The following is an 18,646-nucleotide window of genomic DNA, read 5'->3' as shown; positions in this document are numbered from 1 at the left end:
GGGAGGAGAGCCACCTGATGTGTGACTTCTCAGCACATCAAAATCACCATAAATCTGCCATGCATTTAACTAACTGACCTGCTTAACCCTATACTAATTTGTACGTGGCTCAAGTAGTAATCAGGGTCCTAGTTATTAATTTAGAACCTAGCTCCTCAAAATCCCTCCACAGGACATCATTCTAAGTTTTATCTATGTTTTGGTTTCTACATGTACTTCAACAGGTAGTACATGTACAACAAGTACTTCAACTCCTCCTCCACCTTCTTAAATATAAAACGCGTGCCATCGATTCTGCACATGTGGATGATAATATTAATTTGAGATGATACGAACAGATCCCATGTAACCAATTCATTAAAAACATTATGCTGGTTAATTTTCCCCAAGACAAATGTTTGATGTTTACATGGACACAAAAGCACTTTTGTTAATGTTGTTTCTTATGTTATACTTGACCTAATAAAATCATGTTATGTTCCTTCAACTTCAGCAGCAAATTCCACAGGGGCAGAGACACTCTGAATACTGTACATCTTCAACTACATGTTTCAGTGTGAAAAGATACATGACACTATATGAAGAAATTATTTATTGATAAATATGTAATGCAGTTTTAGTGTAAACAGAACTAATACGCTGAACCTGACCAGTCTGGCAAAAGTTATGTTCATACAGAGTTTTGCAGCAAAGTACAACCCATTACCAGTAATTGAAAAGTAGTCAATGGCTAGGATTTTCCACTTCTGCTCTAACCAGCTCATAATTTCCCTGTCCATTAAAAGGAATGGGATACAAATAGTGGGCCGGTTAGCATATCATAAAACCCGACCAGGATGTACACCAGGAAGTTTCTTCAACTTAGTCTTTTAAAACAACAAAAAAGTTGCAAAGTATATATACAAACTCCATAATGATACTACAAAAATAATTATGTTTTCTAAATGACCACTGCACCATTTTTGTAGTATGTTAAGAATTTTCTTTATATACAGAATATTTCTGCATTCATTTTTACATTTCCTGCTTCTATTTTCCACTATTGAAAGTAGAGGATCAACTGAACACTATGATTTGTACATCAAATACTGTATCCACTTAACAGTTCTTCATATGACACTGTATATTATAGACACAAGTGTAATGTTTGCATGAAATGTTATCTGGTTAATCTGGTTGGTGTGCTCGAAAACTGCCCGTGAAGAAGATATTTGTCAGTTGTTCCTGTTCTAGATCAATGTCTGAAATTCATTAAAGCAAGAAATCATTCTCTGTTCTAACTGGAGCTTGTTTTTATAGTTTAATCACCGTTGGTGCTCTGTTGATGCAAAAGATTTTCAATAATCATTTGTGCCCTTATATTTTTTAGTAGTTCTCTTCGAATCATTTTTCCGTGGAGAAGGAGACCGGTTAGATTTCATCCTACTTTTTGATCCTTGTTTATAGGGTTGAAAGCTGTTTTCGTGATTCTTTTTCTTTTTCCTGTGTTCCTTTTCTTGTAGATCTAAATCCTCAGCCTCTTCCCTTTGTCTACGGTCATATGTTTGTCTTTGAGATGGTATAGCATTCTTAAGGGTATTGATAAGAAACCGTTTGTTAGCTCCTGGCAGAGGACACTTCATCCTGTTAAAAAATAAAAACAGAAATATTTTACTGTTCAGAGAAGGAGGAATACAAAAAAATAAATTAACTTTAACTTAATTTCCTGTTCCATCAAGACTTATTTTTTGCTTAAGTCATTGAATGAATAAATCTCCACTGGGTGGAGCAGCTTAGTTCTTTCTAAATAACTTAGTGAAACAAAATCTGCTACAAGAAATTATACTTCTATCGCGCTTTGAACAATGTGAACATTTTGAAGTTGTTTTATTAATGGAATAATGGATAATGTGCAGGAAGTGGGGAAGGTAGGTTGGGGAGTTGACCAATGGCAGGAATGAAATTGGTTTGGACAAGACCTTCAATAGTAAGAATGTTAGAGGCTTTTAAAAAGGATTTTATGGATTTCTGGTGGTGGCATGTAGGAGTAAGTCGTATGTTGGGTGGCTCCTGCTCGAGGCTTGTTTTTTTGGAGTGTAATGCCCGGTCCCAGGGGCAATTTTTTGACAATCAAATGCATAAAGGAGGAGGGAGATATCAAAAAACCAGAAGAAGGGAGTGAGTGAGGGTTCTCCGTCGAGTGACAGGGCCAGCCTGGTAGCTGGCAAGGTGGCGGAGGTCGAGTCGCAGGGTGGGGCTGCACTGCTTACGACAGAAAAGATGACCGAGGTGATGGCTTCGGAACTGGGGAAGCCAGTTCGAGAAGCACATGGAGGTGATTTAGGAAGGAGATAATGGTGGCGTTGAAGGTGTTGGTGGAAGAGGCAATTGCCCCGGTAAAGGAAGCTGTGTCAAAGACATCGGCCGAGGTGCGGGAGCAGGGCGATAAAATGAAGGGAATGTAGGAAGCTATGTCGCAGCACAGCGATCGGCTCACCTCTATGGGGGAGGAGCTGCAGAGAGTGGTTGAGGCCAACAAGGGCTGTGAGTTAAATTGGAGGATTTGGAAAATAGATAGTGGGCCTGTCCGAGGGGGTGGAGGGCCCGAGGCCAACTGAGTACTTTGCCAAGATGTTGGCAGAGTTGTGGGAAAGAGAGAGGATCCCTCCCATACGAATTGGTTCGGGGTCATCGGTCGTTGCGGCCTGAACCAAAGGCGAATGAGCCGCCAAGACCAGTGATTGTTTGCTTCCACAGGTACCACGTGAAGTAGAAGGTCCCGAGTTGGGTGAAGCAGAAGCGAGAGGTGCAGTCAACTGGAGCTGGTGTACGTATATACCAGGACTTAACCAAGGGTTTGGCGAGGAGGCGGGCAGCCTTCGGCCGAGTGAAGTCTGCTCTGTATAACAGTGGTGTGTGGTTCAGCGAAGTGTACCCAGCGAAGTTGAGGGTGACCTATAACTCCAGAGACTTTTACTGCCAGACGGTGGAGGCGACGGAGGCATTTGTGAAGGCAGAAGGATTGGGGCAGAAGTGAGGAACGGGATTGAGGACTGGTCTTGGACCGAAGGGAGGGGATTTGGAAGAGTATATATAATTCTATTTTTTACTTCATGCTGTTAATGGGTTAAATGGGGTAGAGTTGTTGTTTTGGATAAGGTAAAAGAGATGTGTGGGGTGGGGGGGGGGGTTCGGTCTTCATTTTTTGTAGCGACAGTTTTTATGGGGTCTGTATGTTTGCACTGGATATGTTTGTTTGAGGGGGATATGTATTTTCTTGTTGTTTTTCCTGGGACCGGGGCCCCCATACTAGCAAGCTTAAGTCAGCAGGTGAACGGAGGTGTCGTGGTGGTGGTGGTGGTGGGGGGTTCGGACATTGGAATCTGGTGAGGCTTCGAAGGGCCTAGGTGTGAAAAGGGGGGGGGGGGGGAAGAGAATCAATACTGGGTGAGGTGTTTGAGAGAGGAAATGGATGGGGGGGATTTTGGAAGGGGTTCGATGGTAACAATGGGAGGGGGCAGTTGTAGCTACTGTGGCTGTCCTACAGGAGACACATTTGAGGGTGAAAGATCAGGTGAGGCTCAGGAAGGGCTGGGTAAGCCAAGTGTTTCATTCAGGATTTGACAGCAGGGCACGGGGGATAGTGGTGTTGGTCGGTAAGAGCGAGGTTCCAGCTGAAGGTGGTAGCAAACCAGGGGGGTAGATATGCGATAGTAACAGGGCATTGGAGGAGAGGTTGGTGGTGTTGGCAAGTGTGCATGGCCCTGCAGGATTCGTGAAGAAGGTATGTGGGGCCATTCTGGAATTGGATTCGCACGGGTTGATAATGGTGGGCCTGGAACTTTGTGCAGGAGGTGCTGATAGTGGTAGTGGGTGGGCCTGGAACTTTGTGCAGGAGCCAAGGCTGGACAGCTTGCAGCCACGCTCGCTTGCTCGAAATTAACTCTCCCCTGACCATTGCTTTCAGTGCCTCCCAAACCGTACCTGCCGAAACCGCCCCAGTTTCATTAATCTCAACATACCCCCGGATGGCCTTCCTCACCCTCTCACACACCTCCTCCTCTCCTTCCTCACCCTCTCAGACACCTCCTCCTCTGCTCACAGTCCCACATCCAGTTTCCATTGTGGGTGCTGCCCCCCCACCCCCCCCTTGCTCACTCGTAAATCCACCCAGTGCGGGGCATGATCCAACACCATTATTTTAAAAAATATATATATTTTATTCAAGTTTTTTGGCCAAACATAACAATACGTAGTGTTTCTTTTACACAACAATAAAGCAATATAAATAACCGTGGCCAGTTTTAAACAAATAAATAAGTAATATATAAACAAAAACAAAACACAATACTAAATGGCAACTGCCTTGTCCAAAATAAATACTCTCCAAAAATACAATCCAACAATCCAATATACAATTACATATACCAAATACCTATACATATACAATAACATCCCTGAGAGTCCGTCCGATTCCTCCCCCCCCCCCCGCCCTCCCCCCCGGGTTGCTGCTGTTGTCTACTTCTTTTCCATTCCCTCTATCTTTCTGTGAGGTAGTCGACGAACGGTTGCCACCGCCTGGTGAACCCCTGAGCCGAACCCCTTAACACGAACTTAATCCGTTCTAACTTTATAAACCCTGCCATATCGTTTATCCAGGTCTCCACACCCGGGGGTTTGGCTTCCTTCCACATTAACAATATCCTGCGCCGGGCTACAAGGGACGCAAAGGCCAACACGTCAGCCTCTCTCGCCTCCTGCACTCCCGGCTCTTCTGCAACCCCAAATATAGCCAACCCCCAGCTTGGTTCGACCCGGACCCCCGCCACCTTCGAAAGCACCTTTGCCACCCCCACCCAGAACCCCTGTAGTGCCGGGCATGACCAGAACATGTGGGTGTGATTCGCTGGGCCTCGCGAGCATCTCGCACACCTATCCTCTACCCCAAAAAATTTACTAAGCCGTGCTCCAGTCATATGCGCCCTGTGTAGCACCTTAAATTGTATCAGGCTTAGCCTGGCACACGAGGACGATGAGTTTACCCTACATAGGGCATCAGCCCACAGCCCCTCCTCAATCTCCTCCCCCAGTTCTTCTTCCCATTTCCCTTTCAGCTCATCTACCATGATCTCCCCCTCGTCCTTCATCTCCCTGTATATGTCCGCCACCTTACCGTCCCCCACCAATGTCTCTGAGATCACTCTATCCTGCACTTCCTGCGTCGGGAGCTGCGGGAATTCCCTCACCTGTTGCCTCGCAAAAGCCCTCAATTGCATATACCGAAATGCATTCCCTTGGGGCAACCCATATTTCTCCGTCAGCGCTCCCAGACTCGCAAACGTCCCATCAACAAATAGATCTCTTAGTTGTACTACCCCAGCTCTTTGCCATGCTCCAAATCCCCCATCCATTCTCCCCGGAACGAACCTATGATTGTTTCTTATCGGGGACCGCACCGAAGCTCCCGTCCCTCCCCTATGCCGTCTCCACTGCCCCCAAATTTTCAATGTAGCCACCACCACCGGGCTTGTGGTGTATTTCTTTGGTGAGAACGGCAACGGCGCCGTCACCATTGCTTGCAGGCTAGTCCCCCTGCAGGACGCCCTCTCCAATCTCTTCCACGCCGCTCCCTCCCCTTCTCCCATCCACTTACGCACCATTGAAACATTGGCGGCCCAGTAGTACTCACTTAGGCTCGGTAGTGCCAGCACCCCCCTGTCCCTACTACGCTGCAAGAATCCCCGCCTCACTCTCGGGGTCTTCCCAGCCCACACAAAACTCATAATGCTCTTCTCAATTCTTCGTGATCACCACCGGGAGGCACTGGAACACAAAAAGGAATCTCGGGAGGACCACCATTTTAACCGCCTGCACCCTACCTGCCAATGACAGGGACACCATGTCCCATCTCTTGAAATCCTCCTCCATCTGTTCCACCAACCGTGTTAAATTAAGCCTATGTAATGTACCCCAATTCTTGGCTATCTGGATCCCCAGGTACCGGAAGTCCCTTGTTACCTTCCTCAACGGCAAATCCTCTATCTCTCTGCTCTGCTCCCCCGGATGCACCACAAATAACTCACTTTTCCCCATGTTCAGTTTATACCCTGAAAACTCCCCAAGTATCCGCATTATCTCTGGCATCCCCTCCGCCGGGTCCGCCACATACAACAACAAATCATCCGCATACAGAGATACCCGGTGTTCTTCTCCCCCCCTAAGTACTCCCCTCCACTTCCTGGAACCCCTCAGTGCTCTGGCCAGGGGTTCAATCGCCAATGCAAACAATAACGGGGACAGAGGACATCCCTGCCTCGTCCCTCTATGGAGCCGAAAATAGTCAGACCCCCGTCCATTTGTGACCACGCTCGCCATCGGGGCCCTATACAGCAAATGTACCCACCTGATATACCCATCCCCAAAGCCAAATCTCCTCAACACCTCCCACAAATAATCCCACTCCACTCTATCAAATGCTTTCTCGGCATCCATCGCCACCACTATCTCCGCTTCCCCCTCTGGTGGGGGCATCATCATTACCCCTAGCAGCCTCCGTATATTTGTATTTAGCTGTCTCCCCTTCACAAACCCAGTTTGGTCCTCATGGACCACCCCCGGGACACAATCCTCTATCCTCATTGCCATTACCTTGGCCAGAATCTTAGCATCCACATTCAGGAGGGAAATGGGCCTGTATGACCCGCATTGCAGCGGGTCTTTTTCCTTCTTTAGGAGGAGCGGTATCGCTGCCTCTGACATAGTCGGGGGCAGCTGCCCCCTTTCCCTCGCCTCATTAAAGGTTCTCATCAGTAACGGGGCCAGCAAGTCCAAATATTTCTTATAGAATTCAACTGGGAATCAGTCTGGTCCCGGGGCCTTCCCCGCCTGCATGCTCCCAATCCCTTTCACTACTTCCTCCGTCTCAATCGGTGCTCCCAGCCCCACTCTCTCCTGCTCCTCCACCTTAGGAAATTCCAGCTGATCCAGAAAGCACATCATTCTCTCCTTCCCGTCCGGGGGCTGCGCTTCATATAGTCTTTTATAAAATGCCTTGAACACTCCATTCAGTCTCTCCGCTCCCCGCTCCATCTCTCCCTCCTCATCTCTCACCCCCCCTATCTCCCTCGCTGCTCCCCTTTTCCTCAGTTGGTGGGCCAACAACCTACTCGCCTTCTCCCCATATTCGTACTGTACACCCTGTGCCTTCCTCCATTGTGCCTCTGCATTACCCGTAGTCAACAAGTCAAATTCTACATGTAGCCTTTGCCTTTCCCTGTACAGTCCCTCCTCCGGTGCCTTCGCGTATTGTCTGTCCACCCTCAGAAGTTCTTTCAACAACCGCTCCCTTTCCCTACCCTCCTGCTTTCCTTTATGTGCCCTTATTGATATCAGCTCCCCTCTAACCACTGCCTTCAGCGCCTCCCAGACCACTCCCACCTGTACCTCCCCATTATCATTAAGTTCCAAGTACCTTTCAATACACCCCCTCACCCTTAAACACACCCCCTCATCTGCCAATAATCCCATGTCCATTCTCCAGGGTGGAAGATGTTGTTTTTCTTCCCCTATCTCCAGGTCCACCCAGTGTGGAGCATGATCCGAGATGGCTATAGCAGTGTACTCCGTCCCCGTCACCTTTGGGATCAGTGCCCTTCCCAAAACAAAAAAATCTATTCGTGAAAATACTTTTAGTGTACATAGGAGAAAAACGAAAACGCCTTACTCCTAGGTCTACTAAATCTCCAGGGATCTACTCCTCCCATCTGCTCCATAAAATCCTGAAGCACCTTAGCTGCAGCCGGCCTCCTTCCGGTCCTGGACCTCGATCTGTCCAGCCCTGGGTCCAGCACCGTATTAAAGTCTCCACCCATTACCAACTTTCCCACTTCTTGGTCCGGGATTCGTCCTAACATACGCCTCATAAAATTGGCATCATCCCAGTTCGGGCCATACACGTTCACTAATACCACCGCCTCCCCATGCAGTTTGCCACTCACCATCACGTATCTGCCCCCACTATAGTCTTTGCCTCAAACATTACCCGCTTCCCCACTAGTATGGCCACCCCCCTGTTTTTTGCATCTAGCCCAGAATGAAACACCTGCCCCACCCATCCTTTGCGAAGTCTAACCTGGTCTATCAGCTTCAGATGCGTCTCCTGAAGCATAACCACATCTGCCTTAAGTTTCTTTAGGTGTGCGAGTACCCGTGTCCTCTTTATCGGCCCGTTCAGCCCTCTCACATTCCACGTGATCAACCGGGTTGGGGGGCTCTTTACCACCGCCCCCCCCCCCCCTTGACGACTAGCCATTTCCTTTTTCAATCCAGCTCCTCACCCGGTTCCCACGTAGCTGTATCCCCCCCGGTGGCGCCGCCCCGCCCCGACCCCCCCCTCCCATGCCAGCTCCCCCTTCTCCCCAGCAGCAGCAACCCAGTTAACCATCCCTCCCTCCCACCCCCGCTAGATCCCAAGCTAGCGTAATTGCACCCCCCATGTTGCTCCCAGAAGTCAGCAAACTCTGGCCGACCTCGGCTTCCCCCCGTGACCTCGGCTCACACTGTGAGAGGCCCCCTCCTTCCTGCTTCCCGCCATGATTACCATAGCGCGGGAACAAAGCCCGCGCTTCCCTTTTGGCCCCGCCCCCAATGGCCGGCGCCCTCAGCTCCTCGTCCTCCCTCACCCCCTCCCCCACGACATGGGGAAGAGAGAGAAGTTACAGGGTCGCAGGTTTAACAACTTGGGAAGTCCTCTCTTCCCCCTTTTCCCCCCCTTCATCCCACAAATTCACCCCCCCACTTTTGTCCCAAACGTTCTTTTTCTGGCCCGCTCACTCCAGCTTCTCCTCGACAATAAATGTCCACGCCGCGTCTGCCGTTTCGAAGTAGTGGTGTTTCCCTAGATGTGTGACCCACAGTCTTGCTGGTTGCAGCATTCAGAATTTGGCCTTCCTTTTATGCAACACCGCCTTGGCCCGATTAAAGCTTGCCCTCCTTCTCGCCACCTCCGCACTCCAATCTTGATATACGCGGATCACCGCATTCTCCCACCTACTGCTCTGAGTTTTCTTTGCCCATCTGAGGACCATCTCTCTGTCCTTATATCGGAGAAATCTCACCACTATTGCTCGAGGAATTTCTCCAGCCCTCGGTCTTCGCGCCATAACCCGATAGGCTCCCTCCACCTCCAGTGGACCCGTTGGGGCCTCCGATCCCATTAACGAGTGCAGCATCGTGCTCACATATGCCCCGACGTCCGCCCCTTCTGCACCTTCGGGAAGACCAAGAATCCTTAGGTTCTTCCTCCTCGCATTATTCTCCAGCACCTCCAGCCTTTCCACACATCTTTTGTGTTGTGCCTCGTGGATCTCCGTTTTCACCACCAGGCCCTGTATGTCGTCCACATTCTCAGCAGCCTTTGCCTTCACGACCCGAAGCTCCTGTTCCTGGGTCTTTTGCTCCTCCTTTAGCCCCTCAATCGCTTGTAATATCGGGGCCAACAGCTCCTTCTTCATCTCCTTTTTGAGTTCATCTACGCAACGCCGCAGGAACTCTTGTTGGTCAGGGCCCCATATTAAACTACCTCCTTCCGACGCCATCTTGCTTTGTGCCTGCCTTCCTGGCCGCTGCTCTAGAGGATCCACCGCAATCCGGCTACTTTCCTCTCTTTTTTCAATCAGTGTCCAGGGGCGATTCCCTTCTGGATTACCGCAGTGTTATTTGCCGTTAAAATTGCCGATGGGGCTCCTATTAAGAGCCCAAAAGTCCGTTCCACCGGGAGCTGCCGAAACGTGCGACTCAGCTGGTCATCTCCGCACCCGGAAGTCATCCGACACCATTATTGCCGAATACTCGACATCTACCAAGTCTGACAACAACGTCTTGACTACCACAAAAAAATCTATTCGGGATGTACACCTGGTGCACATGGGAGTAAAACAACAATTCTTTCGCCCTCAGCCTCCCAAATCTCCATAGACCCATCCCCCTCCCCATGTGCTCCATGAACCCCCAAAGCTCCTTAGCAGCAGCCGACACCCTCCCTGACCTCGAGTTCGACTGGTCCAATCTCAGATCCAGGACCATATTAAAGTCCCCCCGCCCCATATCAGCTGATGAGATTCCAGGTCCGGAATGTTCTCCAGCACCCGCCTCATAAATTAACATCGTCCCAGTTCGGGGCATAGATGTTGACTAACACCATCAGCATCCCCTCTAACTTCCCGCTTACCATAATGTACCTCCCCCAATAGCCGCCACTATATTTCCCACCTCGAACGCCACCCGCTCCTTGACCAAAATCGCCACCCGCTTTGTTTTAAAATCCAACCCCGAATGATATAATTGCCCAACCTATCCCTTCCTCAGCCTAATTTGTCCCCCATCTTCAGGTGCGTCTCTTGTAGCTTGGCCACATCCGACTTCAATCGCTTTAAGTGTGCGAACGCAAGGACCCTCTTGACTGGCCCATTCAATCCTCGCACATTCCACGTTACGAGCCTGCCCCCACCCCCCCCCACACCCGCCGATCAACCATAGTCCCACTTGGGCCAGCCTCCGGCCCATGTTTTCACAGTAACTTCATTGAAGCCTACTTGTGACAATAAGCTATGATTATTATGTCCCACTCCTCCCAGGCCTGCCCTCGGGTGCCCACCGTCATCGATCCTCCTTCCCTTACACTTAAAATACTCATCTCCTGTCAGCAATACTCCCCCCACCCCCAGCAACAACCCCTGCCCCCATCCCCCCCCAGCTAGCCTGGTACCCCCCGCTGATACCCCTCCCCCACTCGAACATGAGTGCAAACAAACCAAAAACAGCCCCTCCCCAAGCCCAAACAAAGGAAACAACCCCCCCATTTCTTAACAAAGGACAAAGAACAAACCTGAAGACAAAAAAGAAATGGCCCCAAACATAAGTTAACAGCAACAGCACAGCATCTCCAGCATCTTGCTAGTCCATTGTCTCTGACAAATTCTACCCTCTCCTCCGCTGAACCAAAGTACAATTCCCGGCCTTCATAGGTCAGCGACAGACGTGCCAGGTACAGTAGCCCTTACTTCACCCTTCTTGTAGAAGGCTGCCTTGGCCTTGTTGAAGCTAGCTCTCCTCTTGGCCAACTCTGCACCCAGGTCCTGGTACACTCAGATTTCACTGCCCTCCCAGGTGCAGCGCCTCATCTACCTGGCCCACCTCATAATTCGCTCCTTCTCCAGGAACTGGTGCAAACATTCCACCATCGCCCTCGGCGGCTCGTTCCCCTGGGGCTTGCTCATCAGCGCGCGGTGCGCTCGATCCACCTCCAACGGCCGTGAAAATGCACCCTCTCCGAGCAGCTTCTCCAGCATCCTCCCCACATATGTGCCAGCATCGGCTCCTTCACTCCCCTCCGGCAGGCCCACGATCCTTATATTCTGCCTGCGTGACCAGTTCTCTTGGTCTTCAACCTTCTCCTGAAGCCGCCTCTGCTGATCGCGCATCAGCCCCATCTCCACTGCCATCGAGGCAAACTGCTCCTCATGTTCCCCTGCCACCTCCTCAATCTTCTGGATCACCTGACTCTGGGCTGCCAGCTTAGTTTCCATGCAGTCACCCACCGCCCTGATCGAATCCGCCACCCGGGCTAGGTCCTCCAGACTCTCCTTCCGTTGCTAGGTGAACTCCTCGTTTAATGAGCTCACCAGCTGGTCCATCGACCACTGAAGCGACAGGGTCGCCCCCTGCCCCTCCGCCATCTCCACATGCGTCGCAGGCACTGGAGCAGCTCCAACCAACTGATTCCCCTCTTTTTCGACAGGTTCTGGCCCTCATTTCCTTACATCAGAGTCAATCTCTTCCGCTCACTCTCCTGCGCCTTTATTCCACCTCACAACCACATGTTAACCGGGAAAAGATCCTAAAAAACCACCACGAGCGAGAGCCACCAAATGTGCGACACTCACTCTATGGTCGCCACCGGAGGTGCATGAATTATATTTCTATATGCTCTCCCAGCTTCAATCTTTGGTGGGGAGATAACACAAAGACAAAGACATAATTGCAATTCTCGAAATACTTGAGTGCATTCCATAAGAACATAAGCAATAAGAAGAATAGACCATTTGGTCCTTTAAGTCTGCTTCGCCATTCAACATGATCATGATTAATCGGATTGTAGCTTTAGCATCATATCATAGAATCATGGAATCTTGACTGTGCTAAAGGAGGCCATTTGGCCTATAGAGTCTGCACCAACCCTTCGAATGAGCACTCTAGCCATGGTCACTCCCCCATTCACCCCACCCTATCCCCGGAACCCCATAACCTAACCTGCACATCCTTGGACACGAAGGGGCAGTTTATCATGGCTTAATCTACCTAACCCGCACATCTTTGGACTGTGGGAGTAAATCAGAGCACCCTGAGGAAACCCATGCAGACAGGGAAAAATGTACATACTGTGACCCAAGGCTCGAATTGAAACCAGGTTCCCAGCGTTGTGAGCCCGCAGTTCCATCCACTGTGCCACCATTTAGATCCATCATCCTTCCTCTGTCCCCTAATCGTTGACTTCCTTGAAGATCAAAAATCTGTCTAAATCAGCGTTGAATATATTCAATGGTCCAGTCTCCACTGCTCTCTAGGGTGATGAATTTCTTTTTTTTGTTTTAAATTTAGAATACCCAATTCATTTTTTCCAATTAAAGAGCAATTTAGCGTGGTCAATCCACCAACCCTGCACATCTTTGGGTTGTGGGAGCGAAACCCACGCAAACACGGGGAGAATGTGCAAACTCCTCATGGACAATGAGCCAGAGCCGGGATTCGAACCTGGGACCTCGGCGCTGTGAGGCAGCAGTTCGAACCACTGCCACCGGCTGATGAATTCCAACGATTAATGACCCCCGCCATTTTGGTTCGATCTCAACAAAGCTGCAGTATTGGAGAGTGTTATAATCACAGCATGGTGACTGCACATAAAAGCTTTGTGAAGACACAGGCCAGGATAGTGCTCAAATAAAGTGCTTGTGAGTAGACAGATCCTTTCTGGTGATATTGCAGCTCATAGCCTGTCAGTTACATGAGTTGGACAGAGTGTCAGTTCCATAAGTTGGATAGAGTGTCAAGAGTACCAGCCTCGAGTTAGTTCAGTCGGGAAAGGCGCATGACCAGAGTGTGGACTTGATCCATAGCGAACAAGGGAAAGTTAAACAAAAGAATTGGGCCAAATGCCCCATTATTACTGATGAATTTGGGAGATACTTAAACAATAAATTGAAAAAAACATGGAGGAGGAATCCATCAAATCTATACGGCAGATCAACCTCAAAACCACTCTTATCACCTCAGTTCATGACTTAACAAATTATCCAGAATGTTCAGCAAAATAGGTTTCAAGAAAGCTGCAACATTATGCCTGCAGGAAAATGCATGTCTGTCAACTGATCGGATCGCAAATGCCAGCAGCTGGGTGGCACGGTGGCACAGTGGTTAGCACTGCTGTCTCACGGCACCGAGGACCCGGGTTCGATCCCGGCCCTGGGTCACTGTCTGTTTGGAGTTGCACATTCTCCCCATGTCTGCGTGGGTCTCACCCCACAACCCAAAGATGTGGGGCGAGAGTCTCCACTCCTGCGCTGGTTGGGAGAATCGCCCGGGCCGCCAAAATTTCCCGGGACGCCGGTCCGACACCCTCCCGCGATTCTCCCAAGCGGCGGGAACGGCCCGGTCGAGTTCCGCGAGCCGTAGAATCGCCGGAGACACCCAAAATGGCGATTCTCCGGCATCCCCGCTATTCTCAGGTCCGGATGGGCCGAGCGGCCAGGCCAAAACAGCGGGTTCCCCCCGACGTCCACACCTGGTCGCTGCCGTCGGGAACAGTGCGGGAACACTGGGGGGGCGGCCTGCGGGGGGGCGAGGGGGGATCCTGCACCGGGGGGTACCTCAAATGTGGGGTGGCCCGCGATCGGTGCCCACCGATCGTCGGGCCGTCCTCTCTGAAGGAGGACCTCCTTCCTTCCGCGGCCCCACTAGATCCGTCCGCCATCTTCTTGCGGGGCGGACTTAGAGAAGACAGCAACCGCGTATGCACGGGTGACGCCAGTTATGCGGCGCCATGCGCGTCCTCTATGCGGCGCCGCCTTTACGCGGCGACAAGGCCTGGCGCGTGTAGATGACGCGGCCCTGATCCTAGCCCATTGTCGAGGCCTGAATCGTTCGGGATCGGGGCCGTTTCGCGCCGTCGTGAACCTCGACGGCGTTCACGACGGCGTGGCCATTTCGGCGCAGGAGTGGAGAATCCTGCCCGTGCAGGCTATGTGGATTTGCCACGCTAGATTGCCCCTTAATTGAAAAAAAAGTAAATGCCAGCAACTATAAGCAATGGCGAAAGATTCCAGATCATAGAAAATTTGGAGAGCCATCAAAGGATGGTCAGATTTAATTCACGAACACGCGAGACCATTTTGGCCTTACTGGGATGGGCTAGGCATCTCCTGGGGAGTCATTTTTAAAAGCAAGCAGGTCATCATACCAGAATCTTTGTGACCGTATATTTTTCAACAACTTAATCACTCATACATGGGTATAGATTGGATGAGAAGACTTGCAAGAGAGGCAGTGAACAAGACATTGAAATCATTGTCAAGAAATGCGATACATGGCAGGAGCATATGTGAAGTCAGCAGAAAGAAACACTCATTTCACGTGACGTTTCTACCGATTCTCGATCCAAAATTGTACCCGACCTCTTTCATTTCCATGGCTACTTTACCAAGTAAACCATTATTTTAAAATTGCACAACTGCCACGGACACTCGTGCTGTTTTCAGTTTATTTGGTGTGCCAAGAAAGATCATTGCAGATAATAGTCTGCAATTTATTGGTAATCCGTTTCAGGATATGTGTAAGAAGTTGAATATCGATCACACTCCTTCTCATTACCCTAAATCCAAAGGCCTAGCTGAACAAATGATTTGTATGATGAAACCCCCAATTCTCAAATGTAGACAGACTACAAGAAAGACCTACACATTGCAAAGTTACATCTGAAAGTAACACAGTGTGCAACTATTTGATCACCGGCAGAGCTGAGCATAAAAATTTACCTATTCTTACCCGTTCAGAAACTAGAGAACAACTTTTAAAACTGCAGATAAAGATGGCCATGAATTAAATACAGGTACATAATTACCAAGTTTACAGTTGTGACAGCAAGATTGCTTCCAGGATCTCACAGAAGATAGGTGACAATCTGCCAAAATGACAAGGATTTGTTCAGAACCAAGATCCTATGAAGTCATTACACACAAAGGCACAATGGTCAGCTGTATCTGAGAATAAATCAGATCCATTTCAGCTCTTCAGTCAACGTACGGTCATTGTATCAAGGACAGAATCCCAAATGCAACCAGAAACAACATCCAATAATGACAAACCCACAGATCACACAAAGACTATGAGCAATTAAAGAAATCTCCAGACAAGGTTATCATTAAAAGTTCTGAGTGTGCTAACAGATTGTCTCTACACTTTTGACACACAGATTAATTCATAGATGGTAACTAAACATGAACATGTACTGTAAATAGTTATACTCCTTTGGAAGCATCTAGAAAACGGGAGATGTTGTAATATGCTTTTAAGGGACAACAGCATGTCATCACAAGAAGGGAAGTCCAACAGGTTTGTTTCAAATCACGAGCTTTCAGAGCACTGCTCCTTCCTCAGGTGAATGAAGAGGTAAGTTCCAGAAACATATATATATATATATATATATGGACAAAGTCAAAGATGCAAGGCAATGCTTTGAATGCGAACATTTGCAGGTAATTAAGTCTTTACAGATCCAGAGATAGGGGTAATCCCAGATTAAAGAGGTGTGAATTGTCTCAAACCAGGACAGTTGGTAGGATTTTGCATGCCCAGGCCAGATGGTGGGGGATGAATGTAATGCGACATGAATCCAAGGTCCCGGTTGAGGCCGTACTCATGTGTGCGGAACTTGGCTATAAGTTTCTGCTCGGCGATTTTGCGTTGTTGTGCGTCCTGAAGGCCACCTTGGAGAACGCTTACCCAGAGATCAGAGGCTGAATGCCCTTGACTGCTGAAGTGTTCCCCGACTGGAAGGGAACATTCCTGCCTGGCGATTGTCACGCGATGTCCGTTCATTCGTTGTCGCAGCGTCTGCATGGTCTCGCCAATGTACCATGCTTCGTGACATCCTTTCCTACAGCATATGAGGTAGACATCGTTGGCCGAGTCGCACGAGTATGTCTTTGTCTATACCTCTTCATTCACGCGAGGAAGAAGCAATGCTCCGAAAGCTCGTGAGTTGAAACAAACCTGGTGTTGTAAGGTTTCTTACTGTGCTCACCCCAGTCCAACGCCGGCATCTCCACAAGAAGGGAAGTGTCATGTGACCCAGTTTCAGTATGGGCGTGAACAGAACCTAGTACAGCTCTGATGTCTTCAAGCTTTCGATCCATGCATTTATGTTCTCATGTACCTGGTCTCAATAAATGAATGCACATGTTCACCCAATTCCTTGTGCATGATTGGCGCCTTTATAGCATTATAAAAAAGACATGTACATTGTAGCATATCACTCCTTAAATAAGGCAACCAAAAGTATATGCATATTCCAGGTTTAGTCTCACCTATACCTTGTACGGTTGTAACAACACTTCGCTACTTCTATACTCCATTCCCTTTGCAATAAATGCCCTTTTCCATTTGCCTTCCTTATTACTTACTTTACCCACGGCCCTCGCGCGCCGGCTTGCTCCGGGCCAGGTCAATTTGCTGTCAGGCTGAATGCCGGAGAGTTGTGATTAGGGCAGGGGATGGGTGAGGGTTCAGAAGTCTGGCACGTTACACCGTGACATATCACCTAGCCAGCCTCACATTACATATGTACAGTGCTGTATTATTCATGATATTTCAGTTACTGCACTGCTCATATTATTTTGAAAATGGAATAAAAATATGAAATGTCATCACAGTTAGCATATTATATACTTTGGAAATGCTCCCATTAATTTTCTGTTTTAATTGTGCCGGCCGTCACAAACTATCTGTATTCGGCCAACCTTTAGATGATTAGCACCAGGTGAACCAGATGTGACTTGATATGGTAGCCATGATAATGAAAAAGTGATGAATGTAAATAATCTGAGGCTGGGTCCAGAATATTTAAAGTGATGAGGTTGTGACAATTTCCATTGGCAGCTTGTTCCTCTCTGGGATTATCCTTGGGAAGAAAGATCTTTGATACACTGTCTTGGAAATAAATGGTCTTTGTAAGTTTGTGTAGATGCCCTGAATGTTAGTCATTGCGAGTGGGCACCAGGTATTTGTTTCTGTTAATTCAAGGGGCAGCACGTTGGAAAATGGTTAGCACAGTTGCTTCACAGCTCCAGGGTCCCAGGTTCAATTCCTGGCTTGGGTCACTGTCTGTGTGGAGTCTGCACGTTCTCCGTGTCTGCGTGGGTTTCCTCCGGGTGCTCCAGTTTCCTCCCACAGTCCAAAGATGTGCAGGTTAGGTGCATTGGCCATGATAAATTGCCCTTAGTGTCCAAAAAAGGTAGGTGGGGTTACTGGGGATGGGGTGGAGGCGTGGGCTTAAGTAGGATGCTCTTTTCAAGGGCCGGAGCAGTCTCGATGGGCCGAATGGCCACCTTCTGCACTGTAAATTCTATGATACCTGCATGCTTACTTTCTACGATGTACAAGAGCACCCATATCCCTAAGTACCACAACATTCTCTCAATTTAAATAATATTCTGCCTTTCTATTCTTTCCACCGAAATGGAAAACTTTACTTTTTTTCTCATTATCCTTCATCCGCCAAATGTTTGCCTGTTAATTTAACCTATTTATATTCCTTCGTATATTATGTGCCCTCCTCACAACCTGCTTTCCTATTTATCTTTGCATCATTAGCAAAGTTGGCTAAAATACAGTCTGTCCCTTCATCCAAGTTATTAATAGAGATTGTAAGTAGTTAAGGCCCCAGCACTGATCCCTACATCATCCTATTAGTTATAATTTGCCAATCTGAAAATTACTCATTTATCCCGACTGGGTTTCTGTTAGTTATCTAATCCTCTCTCAGTGCTAATACATTAGTTCCAACACTGCCTTTATCTTGTGTTGTAAGACTTCTACATGACACCTTATCGAATGTCCTTTGTAAATCCAAATACACTACATGTGCTGATTCCCCTTTATCGGTACCGGTTGTTACATTCTCAAAGAATTACATCCTCAAAGAATTATAATGTATGTGCCAAACTTGATTTCTCTTTGATAAAATCATGTTGACACTGCTTGATTGTATTTTGATTTCCTAAATGTCTTGCTACTACATCCTTAATAACGGATTCCAGCATTTTCCCAAAGACTGATGCTGGACTAACTGCCTATAGTTTCCTGCTTTCTGTCTCCCTACTTTCTTTATTAAAAAAATATTTTTTATTAGAGTTTTTCCATTTTTACAAATAACGCAGCAAACTCTCAAAACTGGTATAGAGCAGCATGAATAATTCTCCAAATATGAATGCAGAAAAAGTCAGAAAGGCACCAACGTAGTTGGTTATTATGCCCAGCGCTTCAATTTCTCCAAAAAGGAACACTGAAAAACAAGCGAGGGCTTGGGAGAAAAGAGGAAAAAGCCATGAACACGTGG

At 48.4% G+C, this 18,646-nt stretch overlaps 1 protein-coding gene across 7 annotated transcripts in view; it reads right to left on the bottom strand.

The window, feature by feature from the left end:
- Positions 1 to 579: 579 nt before the first annotated feature.
- LOC140391899 (uncharacterized) overlaps positions 580 to 18,646 on the bottom strand; it is a 74,087-nt gene continuing 56,020 nt past the window's right edge. For 3 of the 7 annotated variants that reach the window (XM_072476933.1, XM_072476934.1, XM_072476931.1), the window contains 3 exons: positions 15,152 to 15,211; positions 12,418 to 12,532; positions 580 to 1,623 (listed from right to left, as the gene is read on the bottom strand). In XM_072476933.1, coding sequence (XP_072333034.1) covers positions 1,338 to 1,623; positions 12,418 to 12,532; positions 15,152 to 15,211 — 461 coding nt within the window. In that variant the 3' untranslated portion in view covers positions 580 to 1,337. The remainder of the gene's footprint in view (positions 1,624 to 12,417; positions 12,533 to 15,151; positions 15,212 to 18,646) is intronic. The other 4 variants (XM_072476935.1, XM_072476932.1, XM_072476936.1 and 1 more) reach the window with 2 other exon arrangements.

The sequence above is a fragment of the Scyliorhinus torazame genome, chromosome 15 (assembly GCF_047496885.1).
Source record: "Scyliorhinus torazame isolate Kashiwa2021f chromosome 15, sScyTor2.1, whole genome shotgun sequence".
In the NCBI taxonomy this organism is placed as follows: domain Eukaryota; kingdom Metazoa; phylum Chordata; class Chondrichthyes; order Carcharhiniformes; family Scyliorhinidae; genus Scyliorhinus; species Scyliorhinus torazame.
Note: the sequence above shows the minus strand (reverse complement) of the source record. Positions and strands in the feature narration are given on the sequence as shown.